This window comes from Natrix helvetica (genome assembly GCF_964273705.1).
Source record: "Natrix helvetica genome assembly, chromosome: 2".
Lineage (NCBI taxonomy): Eukaryota > Metazoa > Chordata > Lepidosauria > Squamata > Natricidae > Natrix > Natrix helvetica.
In genome coordinates this window covers 207,994,531-208,016,199 of record NC_138552.1, presented here as the reverse complement: position 1 = coordinate 208,016,199, position 21,669 = coordinate 207,994,531, and the positions used below count along the sequence as shown (strand labels likewise).

Here is a 21,669-nt window from a genome sequence, read left to right as displayed (position 1 = left end):
CATACACATACATACATACATACATACATACGCATGTGTGTGTGTGTGCTGTATTTGTGCTGATAAATAAATAAAGGGAGACTAGTATAGATCCATTTCAAGCTATTTAGCTCTCATCAGCTAGCCATACCCTTACTGGGATTCGAACCTGGGCTGTATAGGGTATGGCTAGCTGATGAGAGCTAAATAGCTTGAAATGGATCTATACTAGTCTCCCTTTATTTATTTATCAGCACAAATGCAACACAAATATAAAAAGGCAACATTAAAAATAAAAATATGGTTTTCTGCCTGGATGGTTTTCTCTAATGAGCCGAAGGACAGAAAGAGGGAGTAGTGAGCTTCCTCCCATATTTGGGCATACCAGGGGTTGTAACACAAATACATACATACATACATACATACATACATACATACATAGATATAGATATAGATATATTCTTTGTATTATATATGTATGTGTGGGTGTGTGTATGTTTCGTAGATTTTCACGGGTACAGGTATGCAGGTTTTGGTGTATTTGGGTCTTTTCCCGTGTAAGATTGAGAGTATCTTGGTGACGTTTTGACGAGATCCCACTCGTCATCCTCAGGCTGGTGTCTTCGGCCTCACAGATACATACATACATACATACATACATACATACATACATACATACATACATACATACATATGTTTGTGTTGTATTTGTGCTGATAAATAAGTAAAGGGAGACTAATATAAATCTATTTCAAGCTATTTAGCTCTCATCAGCTAGCCATACCCTTACTGGGATTAGAATCTGGGCTGTATTACATATTAGGCAGATGTATTAGCCACTAAGCCAAAGGCTGTCCTCCTTATCAGCTGAGCCAGGGAAATAAGTATGTATTTGTGTTACAACCCCTGGTATGCCCAAATATTGGAGGGAGCGCACTACTCCCCCTTTCTGTCCTTCGGTTCATTACAGAAGACCATCCAGGCAGAAAACCAATGGCAACATTAAAAATAAAAATATGGTTTTCTGCCTGGATGTATGCATGCATGCATGCATACATACACACACATACACACACACATACATACATACATACATATACACTATATTGCCAAAAGTATTCGCTCACCCATCCACATAATCAGAAGCAGTTGTGAGCGAATACTTTTGGCAATATATTGCATACATACATACATACATACATACATACATACATACATACATACATGGGCTGGACTAGAAGACCTCCAAGGTCCATTCCAGCCGTACTCTATTCTAAGGGACAAATGCTCCCTCCTTTGTGGTATGACGGTGTCCTGCTTAGAAACACGAATTACAACCTGAACTCTCGTCCTCATTTGTTTCGCATTTTACTGGTATCCATCATAGAGAGCGGAGGATAGAGCGGGGACTTCCGGCAGCCATTGCGCTAAGCGACACGTACGGGAAGCGGAATCTTGGCACCCAGTTGACCTCGGCATGTGGTGGTGCTTCGGACGGAGTCGACCGGCCTGGCGGAAGTTCGCCGTTTATTTTCCCTCTGTGCCTGGCGCCCGTTCCCGATGCGGAAGGCAAACCCTGCCGCGACGTTGGCTCAGCAGCCAGCCGGATTTGCGCGACTTGTTCGCCAGACCGGAGCTTCGGCGCTACCTGGACCAGCATTCCCGGCCCGGAGAGCAGCCCGCCGGTTTCCGTTCGGCGTTGGCGGCGCAGATTCGCCTCTTGGGAGACAAGGAAGAGGAGCTGCGCGAGACGGAGCGCTTAGCGCGAGAAGGTGAGAAGCCCCACCTGATACCTGGAGTGGAAGAGGACGACGGTACGCACTGGGTGGCAGCACCCAGCCCGCCTGGCGGGGGTCCTGCACAGATCTGAACTGCTGGCAGCCCTGCTGCACCACACTACTACCGTATTTGCGCAGCCCCATTCTGAAGTTGAAGTTTCCTAATGCAGGGGTCTCCAGCCTTAGCAACTTTAAGCCTGGAGGACTTCAACTGCTAGAATCCTGTGAGTTGAAGTCCTCCAGGCTTAAAGTTGCCATGATTGGAGACCCCTGTCGTAATGGTCTAAAGTGGTTAAAGGGAAGATCTTGCTATTCTTCAGCTCCCCAAGGAGAGTTTATCTCTCTGTGTTCTATTCTGTGTGCCTGATAAAATACACTGGCGCTCCCAAAAGTGTGTGTATAAAGTAAGGATTCGCCTGCAGTGTTCCAAAGCAGTCAGCTTACCAATAATCATCATCATCATCAAAACTACACAGCTATGGATGAAGCATGTAACCTTTTTATGACCTTTTTTGCCAGTTTTGTTAAGCAAATCACTGCAGTTGTTAAGTTAATAATGTGGTTTTGAATTTGGCTTCCCCGTTGACTTTGTTTGTCAGAAGGCCGCAAAAAATTGTCACGTGACCTTTGTCCTTCAACTGTCATAAATACATGCAGTTGCCCAGGCTCCAAATTTTGGTCACATGATCATGGGGATGTTGCAAAAAGTTAAAAAAAATGAAAAACGTTCATTTTTTTTAATGCTGTGGTAATTTTGAATTGTCACTAAATGAACAGTTGTAAGTGAAGAACTAACTGTATATCTTCCATATACTTGTTGATATCTGGATTGGAGAAGAGTTAAAAATACCAAATAGCCAAGAGAGAGGAAAGGGATTGTGAGCCAGAGAAAAAAAAATATTAATAGTATTATGACAATAGTGTGCTAACCTATTCTAGATGAAAACGAAGATTTGCGGAAGCTTGCAGAAAAGGAAGTTATTTCCTGTGAGGAAGAGATAGAAGAATTGAGACATCAGGTAAATCACTTATTGAAGCATGATATTTAAAATTCAAGACTAACTTCTATTTTGATAAGGGACTGTCAAATGCTATTATTTGTCAGTCTTCCTCTGCTGCCCCACTTCATTTCATGTTTATTTTTTTCCATGTACTGCTGAATTTCAGTTCTTTTACTGTGTTTCCCCAAAAATACGACAGAGTCTTATTTTCTTTTTACCTACAAAATATGGCTTGGGCGTTATGGGGGGAGGGTTTATTGTTTTGGGGTTGCCGGGCAGCTGCTCTCTTGCGAGCGGGCTCCCAAAGAGCTGGGCACAGCCTCATGGGCGAATGGCTGTGTTGCGCTGTCGCAGCAGCGCAACACAACCATGAAGCAACCACGCTCACGAGCAGCCACCCCGCAAACCACCTTTGCAGCTGGGCAGAGGGCCACTCACCAACCCAGTAATATCCCAAAGGCGCTAAGCCGCATGGCGCTCTGCCCGGCTGGAAAGAGAGGTTGTGCGAGCACTTGTTCTGCCTCCAGCTCGCGTGCCTCCCTGCCTCACCATGCCCAATTCTCCCTACAGGGCTGGGTCAGGGTGGCCCCACCACCGTGGCCCCGCTGCCACTGCTGCCTCCGTGCTCCAAGCATAACTGGCTTCCAAACTCCAGAGATCTGCTGCTGAGTCTTCCGGCTCAGCCCACAACCATAGAGCGTAGTCCCAGAGCAGCCGCTGCCGGAAGACTCGGCAGCGGATCTCCGGAGTTTGGAAGCTGGTTATGCTCGGAGCATGGCGGTGGCAGCAGTGGCGCCCTAGCCCAGCCCTGCAGGGAGAGTTGGGCATGGTGAGGCAGGGAGGAACGCGAGCTGGAGGCAGAACAAGTGCTCACGCAACCTCTCCAGCCGGGCAGAATGCCACGCGGCTTAGCGCCTTTGGGATATTACTGGGTTGGTGAGTGGCGCTCTGCCCGGCTGGAGGGGGGGTTGTCCAGGGGGCTTATTATTGGGGGAGGGCGTATATTTTTGCCCACAGGAAAAATATGGCATGGTCTTATTATCAGGACATGTCGTAATTTCAGGGAAACATGGTAAGTATTTAATTTCAGGGAGGAATCCCATTAATCTGTGGAAGAATTTTTATTATGAATAGAAGAGAGTATGTATGGTCTAGGAGTGAACTGTTCAGTTATTTATGCTTTCTGAGTTTAGTTGGTTTCTTGAAGATGCTTCATTGTCAGGGTAGTTTCAGTGAGTTCGAAGCGATTTGATGTTGAATCTTATGTATACTTAACTCATCTAAACCAATTCATCACCTAACACTAACCAACTGTACACTAGGTGTATCCTTTAGATTTAGGGGAAAATATTGCACAAGTGTAATACATTACATAATGTTTAAAATATATGTACTGGTACATTTTTTTATTTCAGCCCGTTCCAGGGAGCATTCCTTGCTGAGGGAAATGTTACTTAAATAAAAAAGGGTTTTTATGTATTTCAGATAGTATCACTTTTGATTCCTTCAGAGGAAACTGACAAAAATGATCTTGTCATAGAAGTGACTGCTGGAGTTGGAGGGCTGGAAGCAATGTTGTTCACTGCTGAGATGTTTGATATGTATCAACAGTATGCAGCATATAAAAATTGGACTTTTGATACTCTGACATACACTTCCAGTGTTATAGGCAAGTAACCTTTTGAAATTCTGCCATGTATTTCCAGTACTATCAGCAAGTTGTCTTGAGATAACAAAGGAATTTCCCAAACTCTATAGTATGTAACAGAGAGTGAAGATTCTCATCTTCAGTATCTTTTCAGGGATACTTGTTGAGAAGCATATTATTTCAGTACAGTTGTTTTAGAGAGCTTAAAGTGTGTTAAGAATGCTAGAGGTATCTCATGTAGTGGCATATATTTTTATTTTACTTTGACGTTGCCTTTATTTTATTTTGACGTTGCCTTTCTCCAGGTAGCTCACAATATAAGAACATAAACACAGCACAATAAATAAAAATACAATAAGAGAAATAAACAAAATACTAGAACCATGTAAGGGCATTGTACATGTCAGAAATCAGGCAAATGGGAGACATGCAAATGGGACACATAAACCTACATGAAAGAACAACTATTCTTCATGAATGCCTACATCTGCAGGCCCTGCCCACCCCTGTAAGATACAATACAATACAATACAATAGTAGAGTTGGAAGGGACCTTGGAGGTCTTCTAGTCCAACCCCCTGCCTAGGCAGGAAACCCTATACTGTTCCAGACAAATGGCTATCCAACATCTTCTTAAAGACTTCCAGTGTTGGGGCATTCACAACTTCTGGAGGCAAGCTGTTCCACTGATTAATTGTTCTAACTGTCAGGAAGTTTCTCCTCAGATGTAGACCTCCAATAAACTTCAACTAGGTGGATCATAGCTCAGCAACCGACATTCATGAACACACACAATAGGTAGGTAGATAGACAGGCAGGCACTCTTTTTTTGTGTTTCTGAACTTTTGAATAACCTTTTTTTTTTTTCTGGAGGCTTACATTTTGTGATTGCTTTTACTGTTTTTACAAAATTAAGGTGGCTTAAGACATGCATCTGCCAGTATAAAGGGCCTTGAAGCATACGGACAATTGAAGTTTGAAGGAGGAGTGCATCGTGTTCAGCGCGTGCCAAAGACGGAGAAGCAAGGCCGCATACATACCAGCACAATGACCGTAGCAATTCTACCACAGCCAAGTGAGGTATGTGGTTACTATAATACCTTCTGCATTCAGACAAGAGGATTCCATTCTGTTACACTTCCCCCCCCCTACCTATTGAAGACTGTTTAGAAGCATTAATAAATTCACCAAATCTTATAGCATAAATAATTGATCAAGTTTGTTGAATTTGGAGTTCAAATACTCTGTTGTTAGAGAATAAGTAAAGTGTTTCTTCCCTGTTCCAGATAACTCTGACAATTAATCCTAAAGACTTATGTATTGAAACTAAAAGAGCCAGTGGAGCTGGTGGCCAGCATGTGAATACTACTGATAGTGCCGTACGGATAGTCCATATTCCCTCAGGTATTATTGGTACATGATTTTCAAATGAGTGAATTTTTAAAAAATACGCCATCATCTTTTATATGATGCTGCTCAGTAACAAGATAACATGCTTTATAGAAAACCGTAGCTATCAGTGTTGTCTACAATTTGGACTGAGGTTGTTATTGGATATAGAACATTTCAGCACTGGAGCATAAGGAAGCTAACCAGCCAAGATAAGTTCTATTGAACTCTCATTCTGAAGATGTGGAAGGACATGACCCAGAGTCTGGTTTTTTCAGTGCTCCAGTTAAGATTGGGGAACACTGGAGAAAAAAAAATATATGAAAAATACTCTTGCTTTGGAAAGGATGGTGTAATGTATAAATTAGAAAATGCTAATTTGCATATATACTATACATATATTATGTAAAATGAGATGGTACAACAATGCAGTCCAGTACATCTTTATGCAGAAATGTGTGTGTATATTCTCTCTCTGTGTGTGTGTGTGCAGACAGAATTTTATTTGTGGCTTTCCCTCAACAATCTCTTTTAAACTTTTTATTTTTTTACTTGTACCTATACTACATTCATTTTCTTAGAACTAACAATGTATAGTAGATTATACATTTCACTGCATACAAACCTGTTACAAAAAAAGTCATAGAAAATATCATTGGCTTCTGATAGAATATATAGCACATATATATAAAAAATATAACAAAATTTGTCATTCTAATCAAGGTCTGTTCTGATGCTGCTACAGCTTCAATAGCATATTTGTTTCCAAATCCTGGCATCTTATTCTTAAGTTTAAAAATATAGCAATTGTATAATTTAACTAAAAATGCAAAGTAGTCTTCTTAGCATACAAAATACATGTTTGTGCTTTACATACATCTGATTTTTTTTTTTGGCCTAACTTCTACATTTCCTCTGTTGTAGGTATAGTATCTGAATGTCAACAAGCAAGATCTCAAATTAAAAATAAAGAAAAAGCTATGGAGCTGCTTCATGCTAAACTATATAGCATCAAACTTGAAGAACAAACGGCAAAGATTCATACTGCCAGAAAGATTCAGGTAAAATGTGCTGCGTTGTTCTTCAGATCTAAGGATGTTCTTCTGTAATAACTATGGCTGAATTTGCAGCTGAGGTGGGAGATGGAGTTAAAAGACAGGCTAGCTTGGAGTCTTTGCAGAAGAGAAAGCAATGGAAACTTGACTCCCACCCACCCACCCCACCCACCCCAAAATATCCTTGATGTGATTACCTGGTTGTTCTCAAAGAGTGCAGTTAGTCTAGTGAGATTCTTGTAAATAAGCAAGTTGCAATAAAGAAACATCTCAGATCAGCCCATGGTTTCATTCTGGTTCCTTGCACCTGACACTACCAGATTTTCTGAAGGCAAATCAGCAGTGCAATAATGCACGCTGTTTCACTCGAGCCTCAGTTGCAAAGAAAAACCAGAACTGGTGAGAAAAGCACTTTTTCCTAACATCATAAAGAAATAAAAATAATTGACAATACCATCCATGATTTATTTGCTGTACCTGGTCAGAGAACATCAGTGAGGGTGATCAAAATAGCAGACACCAGCATACAGCTTTGTTAATAAGCCATAATACCTTGTGGTGTTGGACTAAACCAGCTCATGTTGAAAAGACATGGATTACAACTTGGATACATGTGGTTGAAACAAAGTGATGCAGTGTGAACCCTGAAATGTTACTGAGCATTGGTAGAAGGAAAGAAGATATAGATGTGTAAAACAGCGTTCTGCCAAATTGGGACCCTTCATGTATTGGTCTTTCAAAATTTCCAGCCAACAAGCTGGGCAATCATGAAAATTGTGGCCCAAGACATTTTGAGGGAACTTGGGACAGGTTAATTGTTTCAACTGTTTTGTCTCTATTTCTCTACTTCTTTCTCTTCTCCTAGCCGCTTTATTCAAAATTTCTCCATGACTGAGAAAAGGCATGTTTAGATGGAGATATGTAAAAGAGGTGTTATGCACGGCTGTCATGCTTACAAGAATTGCCTTCTATGAGTAAATGTAACAAAGGTTCACTAACCCTTCTCCAAATTTCTTGTCCCCTTTCTTGAGCAGTTTAGACTGGAAGCTCTTCAGAATAGTTTTTGCTTATGTTGACTTTATAAAGGACTGTATATATATTGATGCTTTACTTTTTTCATTGATATACATGTTAAGTGAGACCTTTGCTCCATTTTACAACCTTTCTTGCTTAAGTTGTTTAGTAAATCCCTGTAGTTGATGTTAGTAACCTGGTTAAGTGAATTTGGCCGCACCACTTGTCAGGTCGCAAAAGGGGATCACATGGCCTTGGGACACAGCAACGTCATAAATATGAATCAGTTGCCAAGCATATGAATTTTGATCACATGATCACGGGGATGCTACAAAGGTTGTAACTGAAAAATGGTCATAAATCACTCTTTTCAGTGATAACTTTGAACAGTCACTAAATGAACTGTTGTAAGTCGAAGACTACCTGTATTCTATCTCTATTTCTCTACTTCTTTCTCTTCTCCTATCCACTTTATTCAAAATTTCTCCCTGACTGAGAAAAAGCATGTTTAGATGGAGATATGTAAAAGAGATGGTATGCACGGCTGTCATGCTTACAAGAATTGCCTTCTATGAGTAAATGTAACAAATTTCTCCAAATTTCTTGTCCCCTTTCTTGAGCAGTTTAGACTGGAAGCTCTACACACGCACACATTTTGCTGGATTGGGACATTTCCTAAATACTCAACTATTAAGACGTGTAAAAACTTTACTGATTATTTTTCCCCCCCTGTTTAGATTGGGACCAAAGGAAGATCAGAAAAAATCAGAACTTACAATTTTTCCCAGGATCGCGTTACTGACCATAGGATAGGCAAGTCAGTACATCACATCGATAGATTCATGCTGGGAGAAGAACTGCTAGATGAAATGATAGAGTCACTAAGAAAATACAGTGAATATGAGGTGTTGATGGAAGTTATTTCGGAAAACGATGCAAGCCGACCAAATTGACCTTCATCAAATCACAGGCCATAGGTAGGACAGTGCTTTCCAAACTAGTTCATTGCATATCTGTTTGCTTGCACAGAATTGATTTACAATCCCAGACATACTGTATATCAATTTTTTAGTACTGCTTAACACCCAAACAACAAAGATTGATTACTGTAACAAGGGGGTTGAATGCACCCTGCCCCATGGCCTGGGAGAATAACCAGGTATTTAACGCCTTCCTGAATCATGATATGAGCTCTCCATAGTTTAAGGGGACCTTATTCCACAGAACATGTGCCACAACAGAGAAGCTATGCTTCCCAGACCTGAAAAATGACAGTCAAAGGGACCTGGAGCATGCCCATTCTGTTGGCTCTTACTGATTGGACAGAAACCACAAGAAATAAGCAGTCTTTCAAATAACTAGGCCTCATGCCATGTAGGGTTTTATAGATTAGGTGGTAACTAGCATCTTGAATTGCACCCAGAAGCATACTTGTACCCTAGTGCAACACAAGGAAGTCAAGTGGGGAAGGCTAAAAGCATGCTGAGACTAAATGGCTAAGCTGGCCTGTTTTCTAATTTGTTTTTGAAGAATTTTTATGTGTATATTAAATTTATATGCTGCCTAATTCCCAGTGACTCTGGGTGGCATGGAGGCCTACTGTTTTTGTGAAAAATACATGTATTTATTTAATTTATATAGCTGCCCATCACAAAGAGAAACTCTGGTGACTAATTCTGGTGAACAGAATTAAAATAGAACAAAAACAAGAGCAAACATTATAAAAATTAAAAATTCAGATAGCCAAGAAACAATAACCCAAATCAGTAACACAACCAAACTGCTAAATTCTAAAAACTGGGTTATTATAACTTCCATACTTGAATAGACAATGGTGAGAAATTGGAAAACTGAGAATATGCCCATTTTTAAGTACTTGCTCACAGTCAACTGTGCAGTTGAAGTGTTTATGTATTTGTTTTATTTCTAGGCAGTCCATTGGCTCTAGGCAAGTAGCAGTAAGAAATACTAGTAAGCTTCCAAATAGTAAATTAAATATAGTATCAAAATTGTACAAAAAACTAACTCAGACCTTGTCTGCCAAATTAACATTTTCAAACACAGCATACCCTCCTGTGCTTGATGGAAATTAGCAGATCTTAATCAGATCTTGACATAATTGTGTCTTGTAATGTTGCATGAGTACATAAATGACAGTATTGGAAATTGGTGAATATAAATGAATTATCCAGACCACCTTGGATATATCAGGCACAGTTCAAATATTATTTTTTAGAGATGTCAACGTTCAAATTGAATCTGTTACATTTGAAGTCTCTTAAATAGGATAAATAAATAAACCAACACTTCTCAATATAAGAAAATGCAATGTAATGTAATTTCTCTGTAAATACTAAGATGAATATTTTTCTTTATTATATTTTTCAGTTTTGCAAAAGTGTTTGGGATTTCCCCAAAAAAGCTAGCATCTCTTGATGTTCTAAAACTGCACTGAGTCAGCCTGATTGAAATTATTTCTCTTAATTAAGGATTTACTCTTTGCTAATAATTATAGGTGGGGTTCCTTATCTTACATACAATAGATTTTTGTCAGCGTTGCATCAAAGATGGGAGAATCTAGGATTTTTTAAAAATCTTTTCAGCAGCAGCAGCAGCAATGCTTTTTCCAAATTTTTCAGGAAAAAAAGAATTCCCAAATTAGTTTTCCAGGGGAAACTTTCTGAGGTGCTTTCTGAGCTTAATTGTTTTCTTACAGACATTTCATTACCCAAACTAGCTAACATCATCAGTGCTAGTAATGGAGCTTGCTCTCAGCTTTCCTTTTCCATTTACATAATCATATATACTTGTAAAAGGCAAGTCAAAGCAATTGTCTATGTTAAGAAAAGAGGAGTCTGTGTGTAAATGATAAGGAATTTATTTATATTTTTAATCAACTTTTACTTGAAATAAATTACATTGAGAATTGTCTTTAAGAATCTGATTTTTCTGAATACTAATACCGTACTGAATACTAGTATACTAAATACTAAAACGGAAAAAAATCCCTTGACTACGCAGCCTTCATTTAGAGGCAGATTCAGGTTCTCACCCATGCTTCTATTTATTGTCTTATTTTGTCTCCTGGTTTTTCACAAAAAATAAGCAGGGCAGTGTAGTTGTAAATGATGAAAACAGCCTACTTGTAAAAGATCAAACTCTTCCCAGCAACTGTCTCCCATTGGACATTTAACTGTACCCTACTAGAAATAAAAGGGATTGTATCCCTTTACATATGCATTAGCTCTCAGTTCAAAATTTGAAATAGCATATGAAAAGTAGCTGCACCCCAGGACTGAAAAGGTCCCCAAACTTCTTACATAAGATAAATAGGGAATGCATGATTTTATTCTAAAGTCTAAAAATATGTAACTGAAAGTAAATGATGTGGAAATAAAAGCTCAGGTTTAGTTCCTGATATTTGATGAGAATGGGTTCCCAAGGGGGGGGGGGGGAATCTGATATCTATATCCACATACAAGGACATAAATAGATGTCCCAGTTCGCTGTCTCCAAAACTCATCCTGGACGGAATAGAACTACCCTTTTAGTTCCAGCTTACAAATTTAGTACAGAATACCATATTTCAGTATGAGAAAATGTAAGGTAATTTCTATGTAAATGCTAAAATGAGTATTTTTCTTTATTGTATTGTTTTCAAATTTGCAAGGTGTTTGGGATTTTCCAAATAAAGCTAACATCTCTTGATGTTTTAAAGCTGTATTCAGTCAGCCTGATTGAAATTATTTCCTTTAATTAAGGATTTACTGTGGCAAGTAAAACTACCAAAATTTCCGACCCTTTACATAGCGCAATTATGACAATTGACCCCAACATTTCTATTGAGACCTTTGCTCCATTTTACAACCTTTCTTGCTTAAGTTGTTTAGTGAATCCCTGTAGTTGATATTAGTAACCTGGTTAAGTGAATTTGGCCACACCACTTAACTTCTCAGGTTGCAAAAGGGGATCATATGACCTTGGGACACTGCAACGTCATAAATATGAATCAGTTGCCAAGCATATGAATTTTGATCACATGATCATGGGGATGCTACAAAGGTTGTAACTGAAAAATAGTCATAAATCACTCTTCAGTGATAACTTTGAACAGTCACTAAATGAACTGTTGTATTCTGTCAGTTGATGGTTTCACATCATGAAAGAATTAAAGAATTCTTAAAGAATGAAGGCATTTGTATTTCTTCAGAGCACCTATCCTTAGGTCATTCTTTCTGTATGCTACTTTTAATAGTAGTGTATCTTTATAAATAAAAGAATGGGATCAAATGGAATAAATGTATCATTTAGATTTAAAAAAAACATAAAATAATACTTCATTGTATGAGGTAGTTATGTACACCTTCTGGAGAATATTCACTTTGATGAAAATAAGTTTGGTTAGAAGCCCTTTTTCGTTCCATTTCAACCTCTTCATTTTATATTTGTTTTATTGAGAAATTGTATGCTATGTTGACATCTGAAATATACGCCTTTAAATTCATCTGATTTTAGTGTTGACATTTCTTAATGATAATATTGCCAGGTCATCTCCAAAGAGATTTTAATGAAAAATTGATGTGTGTTTATAGTTTGGGGTATCTGTTTAACTTTACTAAATGTGATAGGATTTCTTCATAGATTAACCGATATACTCCCTATGGCCGTGATGGCATGCAGAGCCCTCTCTGTGGGGGCACGTGCCGTTGCCAGCTGGTCCTTGCTGTCGCCAGAGCGCTGGAAACGGCATGAAAAACACCCAAAAACCAGGCAATTTCAGGCAGGTTTTGGACCATTTTTCAAGCCATTTTTGACCCCAAAAACCCGCTCCAAAACCAGCCTGAAATGGTCCAAAAAGCGGCCTGAAAATGCCCCCCAAAACAGCCTGAAAACGGCAAAAAAACAGGCAGGCATGCGCCAGCCAGCTGGTCTTTGGGTTTCCAGCATTCCGGCGTGCGCACATGCACACACATTCAGGTTTGGGCATTTGGTGCCGAAAAGGTTCACCATCACTGCCCTATGGGCTTTTAAATAAATAGCCTTGGATTTTAAAATATATGATGTAAAAACAAAGGGAAGAAAATACAGTAGCAGTAGCCCAAATCCTATCTAATGTAGCTTTTTACTTGTGTGCCTGTTACATGTGGAAGAGCAAACTAGTCTTTCCATTTCTGATCAATGCCTTTACTTTGAAGGCTATAAATAATTGTGGGAAATAAGTGCATCATTCCAAAGTCACATATAGAGCCTACTTAATTTAATGGGAAAGCATGGTTCTCCAAATAACATGCAAGACTCAAACAGTAAGAGAACACAGGGGAACTTTCCATCGGTCCAATGCTTTGGATTGCCATAGCTTGCCTATTTATGTCCCGAAATGGAAAAAAAAATACTATTAATTTTCTTTCAAGTTTAGGGTAAGATATATAGGACGGGGGTCCTCGGATATTACAGGGAATACTGCAATGCAAATCAGATGCCATTCAGAATAGACGGCAGCTCCATCTCACCAACTTCCACCCGAGTTACTTTAGAAAACGTGCTAAGAATCGCGGCGGGCCGAATAAACGGCCAGTAAACCTGCACTTAAAAGGAGCGAGGTGGGATCATCGGCGCGTTATAACCCAGCCACAGGGTCTCCTTTTTTTTTGTTCTCATTCGCGCCCTGTAGCCACATCCTGTCCCCGCGCGGGGGATGGACGCCCAATAGAACGTCCCCGAACAAGAGAGAGCGCGCGAGCCTTGTCGCACTCCTGGGCAGGCGCCGCAGCATCTCCCGCGCTCTGTGGCTAACCCTTAAATCACCCCCCTCCCCTCAAGCCCGCAAGAGAGGGCAAGGAGCGCGAGCTAGCCGGCCTCTTTCCTTCCCCCCCCCCACCTTTTCCCCGCCCGCGCGCTTCAGTCTTTTAAATCTCTTGGCTGGAGCTGAAGGCTGGCGGGCAAAATGGGAGGGGGGAGGGAAGAGTCCCTTTCAACGGCAAGGCGTACCTCGCGAACCGGCATTGGCCGCCGCCACTGGCTTCTCCTTGATTGGCTGCCGGCTGGCTGGAGCTCCTCCTAATTGGCTCTTCGGGTTTTGGATACCAGATTTAAACCTTTTAAAAGTGCCCGGAAAAAAAGTGATTCAACCCAGAGCAGACGGAGGCTGGTCAATCAATACGTAGTGACTGACTTTGAAGAAGAAGAAAGCGCGAAAGGAAGCAGCGCTTTTGCCCGCTAGAAAACCAGCCACTTCAGGTACCGGGGCTTGTTAGTTGGAAACTTATTTTGCGGGAGACTCTTGTTTATGATGCGGCCCTAAGCGGATGGCTGATAAAACGAGGCTCCGATTCCCATGACCACGAGATTCGAATGAATGGGCTGACCCATAAGGGGTATTCAGTTCTGGGGTCGGAGGGGGGAGGAGAAGGAATACGGACTACAATGCTGCAAAGCCCACCCCCCCCACCCCAAATTGCCATGGATTGAGAACTGACGCGGGCAGAAGGTCCCGCCAGCGGAACAAGCCCATCGGCTTCTTCCCGCGTCTTGGCCGGGCGGGGAGGAGGATGCCTACAGGAAAACCTGCATCGTTTCCCAGCATGTCCTTGATGTGCTCTACGGGTAAAAATATTCTGGGGGTGGGGTGGGGGCGATTATTTCCCCTACCCCAATCGCCCCCCCCCCATTGGCTTTCCCCCAAAACGCATCGGGGGGGGGGGAGGCATGCCCCTCTGCGATAGGAGGGGGTACGTCTTGGATCGCTTGGAGGCCGTTTACCTCTTTCTCTCTTCCCCCCTCCCTCCCCCAACTCTTTCTTGGAGGCCGCCTCGCAGTTAGCGCGCCCGGCGGACTCCATTTCCAAAGAGCTCGGGGCGGGTTTGAGAGCTCCCTCGCTTTTTGCTGGAGCGCGCCAGTAAGCCACGTTGGATGGCAAGGGCAGTTGGCGTGGCTTCTACGGCCCCTCAGCTGCCCCCGGCCTTGATTGAGCACTTTCCTAAAAGAAGCGTTAAAAAAAAGTGCTGCATTTTTAAAATGCTCCGAGAAAGAAAATTTAACAGAGGCAGAACTCCCGCCCTTCCCGTTTGTCCTCTGCCTTTAAAGGGATCCTTTCTGTCAAGCTGGAAGCTTTAAAATTTAGGGGGAGAAAAAAAAATAAGATGGACTAATCCCACCAGATGAGGCAAAAAGAGAAGGTTGGTGTGTGGCCTCTGATAGGGAGATATATATGTGTGTGTGTATATATTAAATCCTTTGTGTGTATATATTAAATCCTTTAATAATAAAATAAAGCTTTAAAAGTACCTTTATGGCTCCCCAGTTTTCTTTTAACTCCTTGAAATCTGGGTATTCTCATCCATGATGATTAATAATGTATGGTACCTTTTTCACTCAAAGCACATGCCTTTAAATAGCTCTTGCCATGCAACAGTTGTGCAATTCAGTCAGTTTCAGAAATGGTTCTGAAACTGACAGACTTCAATGTCTCACATATCTGAAGGCAGTATAACTAGGTTAAAACCAGATGGCATATCCTGGGTGGTGGCTGCATTGTACTATCCATTAATAATACCTGCAATTGATCTTTTTCAAATTCACTGAATGATATCCTAAATGTGTAGAACCTATTAAATACTTCTGGAATGGCTTCCATTAGCAGATTGGAGTAAGTAAGGTCATTTTTCTTTACTATATTCATCCCTTATGTAACCTCCACATCTACACAACCCTGGGAACAGAAGGGAGAGAAAATTATGTGAGTGGGAGTTATTCATGCCTAATTGGAGTCTGCCAAATCCAGCTATATGGAAAAAGATATCTAAATTGCATTGCTAGCTTCCTTGAGAAAAGTCCTTACTTTGTATTTTGGAGTAAAAGAAAATTGTCTACTAACCTTTACTGAAGCAGAATTTCCAGCACAATAAAGGTTGTTGAAAAAGGTTAGACAAAGTTAGTGCCATGTGTTCTGATTAAAAAAAGTAGATCAAAGACTATTCAATCTTGCCCATACAGGAAAACCACTGTTACAGAGTCTGAAAAATGGCTGACCAAATTCAGAGTCTTTAAGCAGATGTGATTTGCTAACACCTTGCCAGTGCAGGAAAACCACTGGTACAGAATGGCCAGAAAAATTCACAATCCTTAAGATTTATTAACTACTTATTGTATATCAACACTGTTTGTCTTAAGTTCCTCTAATTAAATTTGTGATAAATATACCATATTTATTGCCATCTTTAATTTGAGTTCTGTTGAAATGGTCGTATGGAAATCTTACTGAGTTACATGCGGAATAAAACAGTATTATTTTCTTGTTTTGTCTGAAGTCAATACCTTGCCAATTGTATTAACCCTTTCTATAGAATGCCACATTTCCACAGTGCTTTTAGAGCTATTTACAATTATCAACAAAATAATCAAGAATTATCAAAATGAAGGCAACAATTTGTTGATTTTGTTTTTTAAAAAACCTCTTTCCTCTAGGTTAAAATTATGACTTGGACTAATATATATTTCTTAATTTCAGGGAACATTTGAAAAGCTACCCTAACCACTGAAAATGAAACGTGATTTTAATTATACCCATGTATACTGTGGATCTTCACCATTAAAACTAACTGGAACAGAAGCAACACCAGAAGAGCCTTGCTCTGAGAGTTACAGTGAAAAATACAAAAGCTGTACCAAAGAAAAGCTCTTCTATGGTGACCTGCATCATGGAAATTCCAACAGTTTTAACCTCAAAAGTGGAGAAAAGAATATGCATAATAAAGAAAATCAAAAAGCATCATGGGGGCATATTGAGAGCGCCAATGAAATTGACAATGAAAACGACAGCGGATACTCCTCTTTATTGGGTATTCAGCACAGACCCAGTGATAATGATGACAGTGTGCTATTAGCAGGGAATATCAACAATATACCAAATCATAGTTTCAGTCCAAGGAAGAATTTACTACCAGTCCTCCATTTTGAAGAACTTGTCTGCTCAACTTTGAAAAAAACTAGCAAACGGAATCCAAAGTCATGGGCCCTTTTCTTAGATAAATTGACTTCAAGGAAAATGGAATTTGTGAATCTGATTGGCAAAAAAATGGGATTAGATAAGCTAGATATTCTTGGAGAATTATTTCATGGGAAATTCAGACATCTGTTAGCAAACATCTTAATGCATCTTAACTATACAGATTTGATAAAGTAAGTTCACAATGATGTGTTTTCCCTTTGCAAAATAAATATAGGCTAAGCTATACTGTATTAAATTTAAAGATTTTCTGAAAACCCACAATATGTTTTCCTGAGAAAAATGCTAGCTTTCATTATGTGGAAATACTTCACAAGAAGACTGAAACTATATTCAAAAATGTATATCATAAATGGAGCAAGATTTCCATATACCTTACAGCATGAGCTGTTTGCTCATGTGAACCAACTAAGCATTTTTTCCAATTATATCATTAGGGCTAAAAAAGTACTAAGAATTCTGACCTTTGCACATATACTAGGATGAGCTTTAGTTTAACTCACAGTTATTGTTGGGGCAAAAGAAAATGTATTCCTAAAGGTTAAGCAATGACTTTTTATAGCATTTTTCATTTCTACATTTGAATGAAATGGAAACACTTTCAGAAAAGAATAGTAGTCCAATGTCTACATCGCTCTAGTTCAGGAGTGTCAAACTCATGGCGTCATGTGACATTGGGACTTTTTCCCTTTGGCATGGGCGTGGCTATCGTGTGACACATTTGGGTGGGAGTTTGACAGCCCTGCTCTAGTTGATACTTTTCTATATCTAAGGAGGCAAGTCCACTGAAACAGTAAACAGGACAGTGTTTTTTTTTAAAGGGTTATATTTGTTATATGTGTATTAAAATTTTCTATGGTTTTTGTTAAGTAATAATTAGACTGCTGTCTGATTTTAACTATGGGTTTTCTTTCCACAACAGCATGGCTAAAGTTAGCATTACATGGAAGAAAATTCTTCTTGGTGACAAGTGGGCTTTTCAGAGGTATAACAAAGCACTAAAACTCAGTTTGGTAAGTCTAGTGCAGTGATGGCAAACCTTTTTTGGCTCGCGTGCCATAAGCGGGGGGAGCGCAGGGGGGTCATGTGTGGGCGTGCTGCACCTATAATGCAATGAGCGACACACACACGCCAGCATGCATGACAGGTGCGACACCCCCCCCCCCATTTTTTTCATGTTTTTTTCGCCCTCCAGAGGCTTTATAGGAGTCTGGGGAGGGCGAAAACAGCCTCCCCTGGCCCTTCCGGAGGACAAAAAAACGACCCTATAAGCAAACCGGAAGTCACTTCCGGTTTGCTCGTAGGGCCGTTTTTAGTCCTCCTGAGCCTTCAGGGACCATCAGGAAAGTCTCCTGAACAAGGGCTAAAATCGGCTCTACATGCAACCCAGAAGTCAAGGCCTCTGGAGCCTGGGGAGGATGAAAAATGGCTTTTAAAAAGGCTGAACTCAGATTGCCAGCGCACACATGCATACCCTCGTGTGCCCTGACAAATGGCTCCGCGTGCCACCTGTGGCACGTGTGCCATAGGTTCGCCATCCCGGGTCTAGTGCTTCTCTATCTTTATCACAGAGACTTGATTTTTTTATAAACAAAATCTCTGTAAACCATACAGCAGGAGTTTAAACGTGCAGTTTCTGTTTGTAAACAGTAGAAATGGTTCAAATAATATGTCACAAAAATTTAATGTTTGTAAATATTTTAAAAAACTTAAAAATAATGTGCAAGAAAATAAACTTGCGAAAAGAACATGAGGGAGCTCTTCCTGGAGAATTGCTTTATCCAAACATTACTGTCTACACAATCCCTTTCTCTGAAGGTTTAATGAGCAGACAATATGTAACAAGTGGTCCCAAACTATGACTAGTTAGAGGTCGAGTGACTGGCTTTGAATAAAAGGGCTAAAATAAGAAACCACTAAATTCTATAACAGGTTAGTTTTATAACAAACAGAGAAAGGCTTTTCTCCAGAGGGAATAAAGTTGGGGATTGTAAAAGAAAAAATTAGTTAAGTGTTCAATTCCTCAGTTATTTCTGAAAGGCCTATTTACTGTACAGCAAATGGAGAGATGAAAATGTGTTATGTTCAAGTATAGTAATGAATTATTGTATGTTCAGACAGAAGCAAACCATTGTTTAATGATATTAATTGTTTATTAAAATTGTATTTTCTCCTCAGAATAGCAACACAGTAGCTGCCAAACAGTGTGATACAAGGGAGTATGCCCTCCATCGTGAACCATTAACTTATATTCAGAAAGTAGCACAAATCAACTTTTCTAAAAAAACATCCCGAATGAAAGCAAACGCTCAGAGTAATCAGACCTCTTCTTTCAGCCGGCATTCACAATTTTCTGAGGTAATCTACAAATATTTCAAATCTTGATTTAATATACTGAAACCAGTTGTTAAGATTGTCAGGCTTAGCTGCAGAATCTTTTGGAGCATAAGCAAACTCAAAGGCAGGAGAAAAATTTGACTATGCCTCTGAGCAAGCTCGTAGCAGGGAGTTTTACTATGACAAAGTTTGTGAACCTTTGATATCCACTGATTAACATGTAATAATAAAAAGTTAGTTTGAATGAGTCAATCAAATAATTAGCAACATGGTAAAGAAGTTGCACCAATTCTTAATTTTAATGTTTTAAACAATTTGTAAATTGCCCAGAGTCCCTGGGAGTTGAATAGCATATGCATTTATTAAATAATTACATTTCACAACAGTAAATTATTGATACAATAATCCAATTTTAGGGACTACCATAGTTAGTGACCATTTGCAAACAAGACAATAATAAAAAAATCATTTCCCAACCAATAGCAATATCATTTAGACTTATATACCACCCTATAGCGCTTTACAGCATTCTCTGGGCGGTTTAAAACGTAGAAGCTTTATTTGCAAATTGCTTCCAACAATCTGGGTCCTCATTTTACCAATCTTGGAAGGATAGAAGGCTGAGTCAATCTTGACTTCTGTCAGGATTGATGTTTTGCCTGCAATACTATATTTTAACTACTATACTTCCAGGGCTCAATGGAGTATTTACCATTGCAGTATTTACAGCCAAATTTCATATGCCCAACAACAAAAGCTTCCAGTGTGAAACTGATTGGGCTTTGGTCAGTTTGAAGGAGCAGTGCCAGCTTGCTAGAGGCTTCTAATCAACTAATTTAAGCTCACAGAACTGAGCTTGTTAGCTTGAAGTTAGGGGCTTTTTAAGAAAGAGTTATGTTACGGAGTAAAGCAACTCAGGAAGCTCTAGCCTGTTTAGGCAATCTATCTTGTGATAGGGGAAAAATAGATCAGGCACAAGGCATTGTACAAGAAAACCTCATCTGGATGAAGTGGCAACAGCCAATGATCTTCACAGAATCTCTCAATCACATGTTTGTTAGGAGTCATTTTACCTATTGAGAAAATCACAAACAGATTGGTCACTAAACAAGGACAGAGTGCATTGTGAACCCATCTCTTGGACTTTTCTAAACATGCTTCATATGGTCATTCCAGGAGATTGTTTTTTTTTTAAATAACTTCAAAATACATGCTGGATTATGGTTTTTGTTTTTTAGGTTGCAAAGACTTTGAAAAATACTGAGAGTTTGAAAGTTTGCCATCGCTGTGGTTCTCCTGCAAAATACGATTCCCATCTGCAAAGAGCAACGTGTGTCCGAGAAAGCTGTGGTTTTGACTTTTGCACAAAGTGCTTGTGCAGCTACCATAGTGCCAAGGATTGCATCATTGGAAAGCCAGTAAAAACGTCTTTCAGACTAGGACCTCTTCCTTGCAGCAAAAAAAGCAAACAGAATTTACGGAGGCTATAATTTTCCTGATAGAAATTCTAGCTAGTCTCGTATTTTGCTTGTAGGTTCAAGAGAGGAGTGAATGTGAAAGTTGTGGTTGTCTAATTTAAAAAATGAAATGATTTTTTTAAAAAAAATGAATTTTAAAGATTTTTTCTCAGAAGTCCTCTTTCCTTTTTAGAAGGATGTTCAGAATTTTTAAATTACTTCTACGTTTACATGGAAACAACGTGGCAACCCTGACTTAACAAATAGACTGACAGTGGATTTTTATTAAGTTGGGGGTAGTAACATTTGTTTTTAAAAGTTGCTTGTTATATGGCACTCTAACTTTGTGCCTTTATAAAAAGCCTTTCAGAGTTTTTACAGTACAATCTATAATAAGGAAATGATATTTAATGTATTTGCAATGCCAAATTTTTATTAACTGAATTTCATCTCATTAAAACATTAAATATATAAATAGTAGAAGTTTTTACAACCATACTTGTCCTGATAGCTGCTGAAACTTAGTGTTGTCCTGTCCCGTTTCATCTTCATTACTAGGTAAAGATGCCTAGAAATGTATATAGTTGTAAATACTTAAATATTTGTGTGTATGAAAAATAAAAAGTATCTTTCTAAATAAAAACATCTGTGCAATTTGAATGTTACAGCTTTTAAAGATTAATGATACCTCCATGTTGGCCCACTAATCACTTCCATTCAATACTCATTAGGCTGCCCATTGACACACCTACAGTGTACAGGGCTCCATGCATTTGGAAGCTGGGTGCTTAGCATGAGCACAGACTTGCTCATGAGGTTGTGCCTAGGTCTTTTCTAATTACTAAACTATGCTATATGAATAGGAAGGAATAAATAGAATCTGCCTGATAGAGAATCATGTTCATAAAAGGATAGAGATGTTATTGTTACAATTCTCCAGAGATTAAGGAATAAAGCGTACTTTACTATTGACAACCATTTGAGGCTGTTGTGAGTTATAATTTGGC

General features: G+C 39.6%; 2 protein-coding genes across 3 annotated transcripts; both read left to right on the top strand.

The window, feature by feature from the left end:
- The first annotated feature begins 1,446 nt into the window (after positions 1 to 1,446).
- Positions 1,447 to 10,795, top strand: MTRF1L (mitochondrial translation release factor 1 like). Its single transcript, XM_081944657.1, has 7 exons — positions 1,447 to 1,751; positions 2,697 to 2,776; positions 4,244 to 4,427; positions 5,323 to 5,486; positions 5,693 to 5,810; positions 6,720 to 6,856; positions 8,602 to 10,795. The coding sequence occupies exons 1-7, from the start codon at positions 1,457 to 1,459 to the stop codon at positions 8,815 to 8,817; spliced, it is 1,194 nt and encodes a 397-aa protein (XP_081800783.1). The 5' UTR covers positions 1,447 to 1,456; the 3' UTR covers positions 8,818 to 10,795.
- On the top strand, positions 8,722 to 21,372 carry FBXO5 (F-box protein 5). 2 transcript variants are annotated; one of them, XM_081944659.1, is made up of 5 exons: positions 8,722 to 8,841; positions 16,371 to 17,041; positions 17,791 to 17,881; positions 19,047 to 19,226; positions 20,444 to 21,372. In XM_081944659.1, exons 2-5 carry the CDS (start codon positions 16,404 to 16,406, stop codon positions 20,693 to 20,695), a joined length of 1,161 nt encoding a protein of 386 aa, XP_081800785.1. In that variant the 5' UTR covers positions 8,722 to 8,841; positions 16,371 to 16,403; the 3' UTR covers positions 20,696 to 21,372. The 2 variants fall into 2 exon arrangements, with proteins under 2 accessions (XP_081800785.1, XP_081800784.1); XM_081944658.1 differs by lacking the exon at positions 8,722 to 8,841 and adding an exon at positions 13,835 to 14,101 and having other exon boundaries at positions 20,444 to 21,367.
- Positions 21,373 to 21,669: the final 297 nt, after the last annotated feature.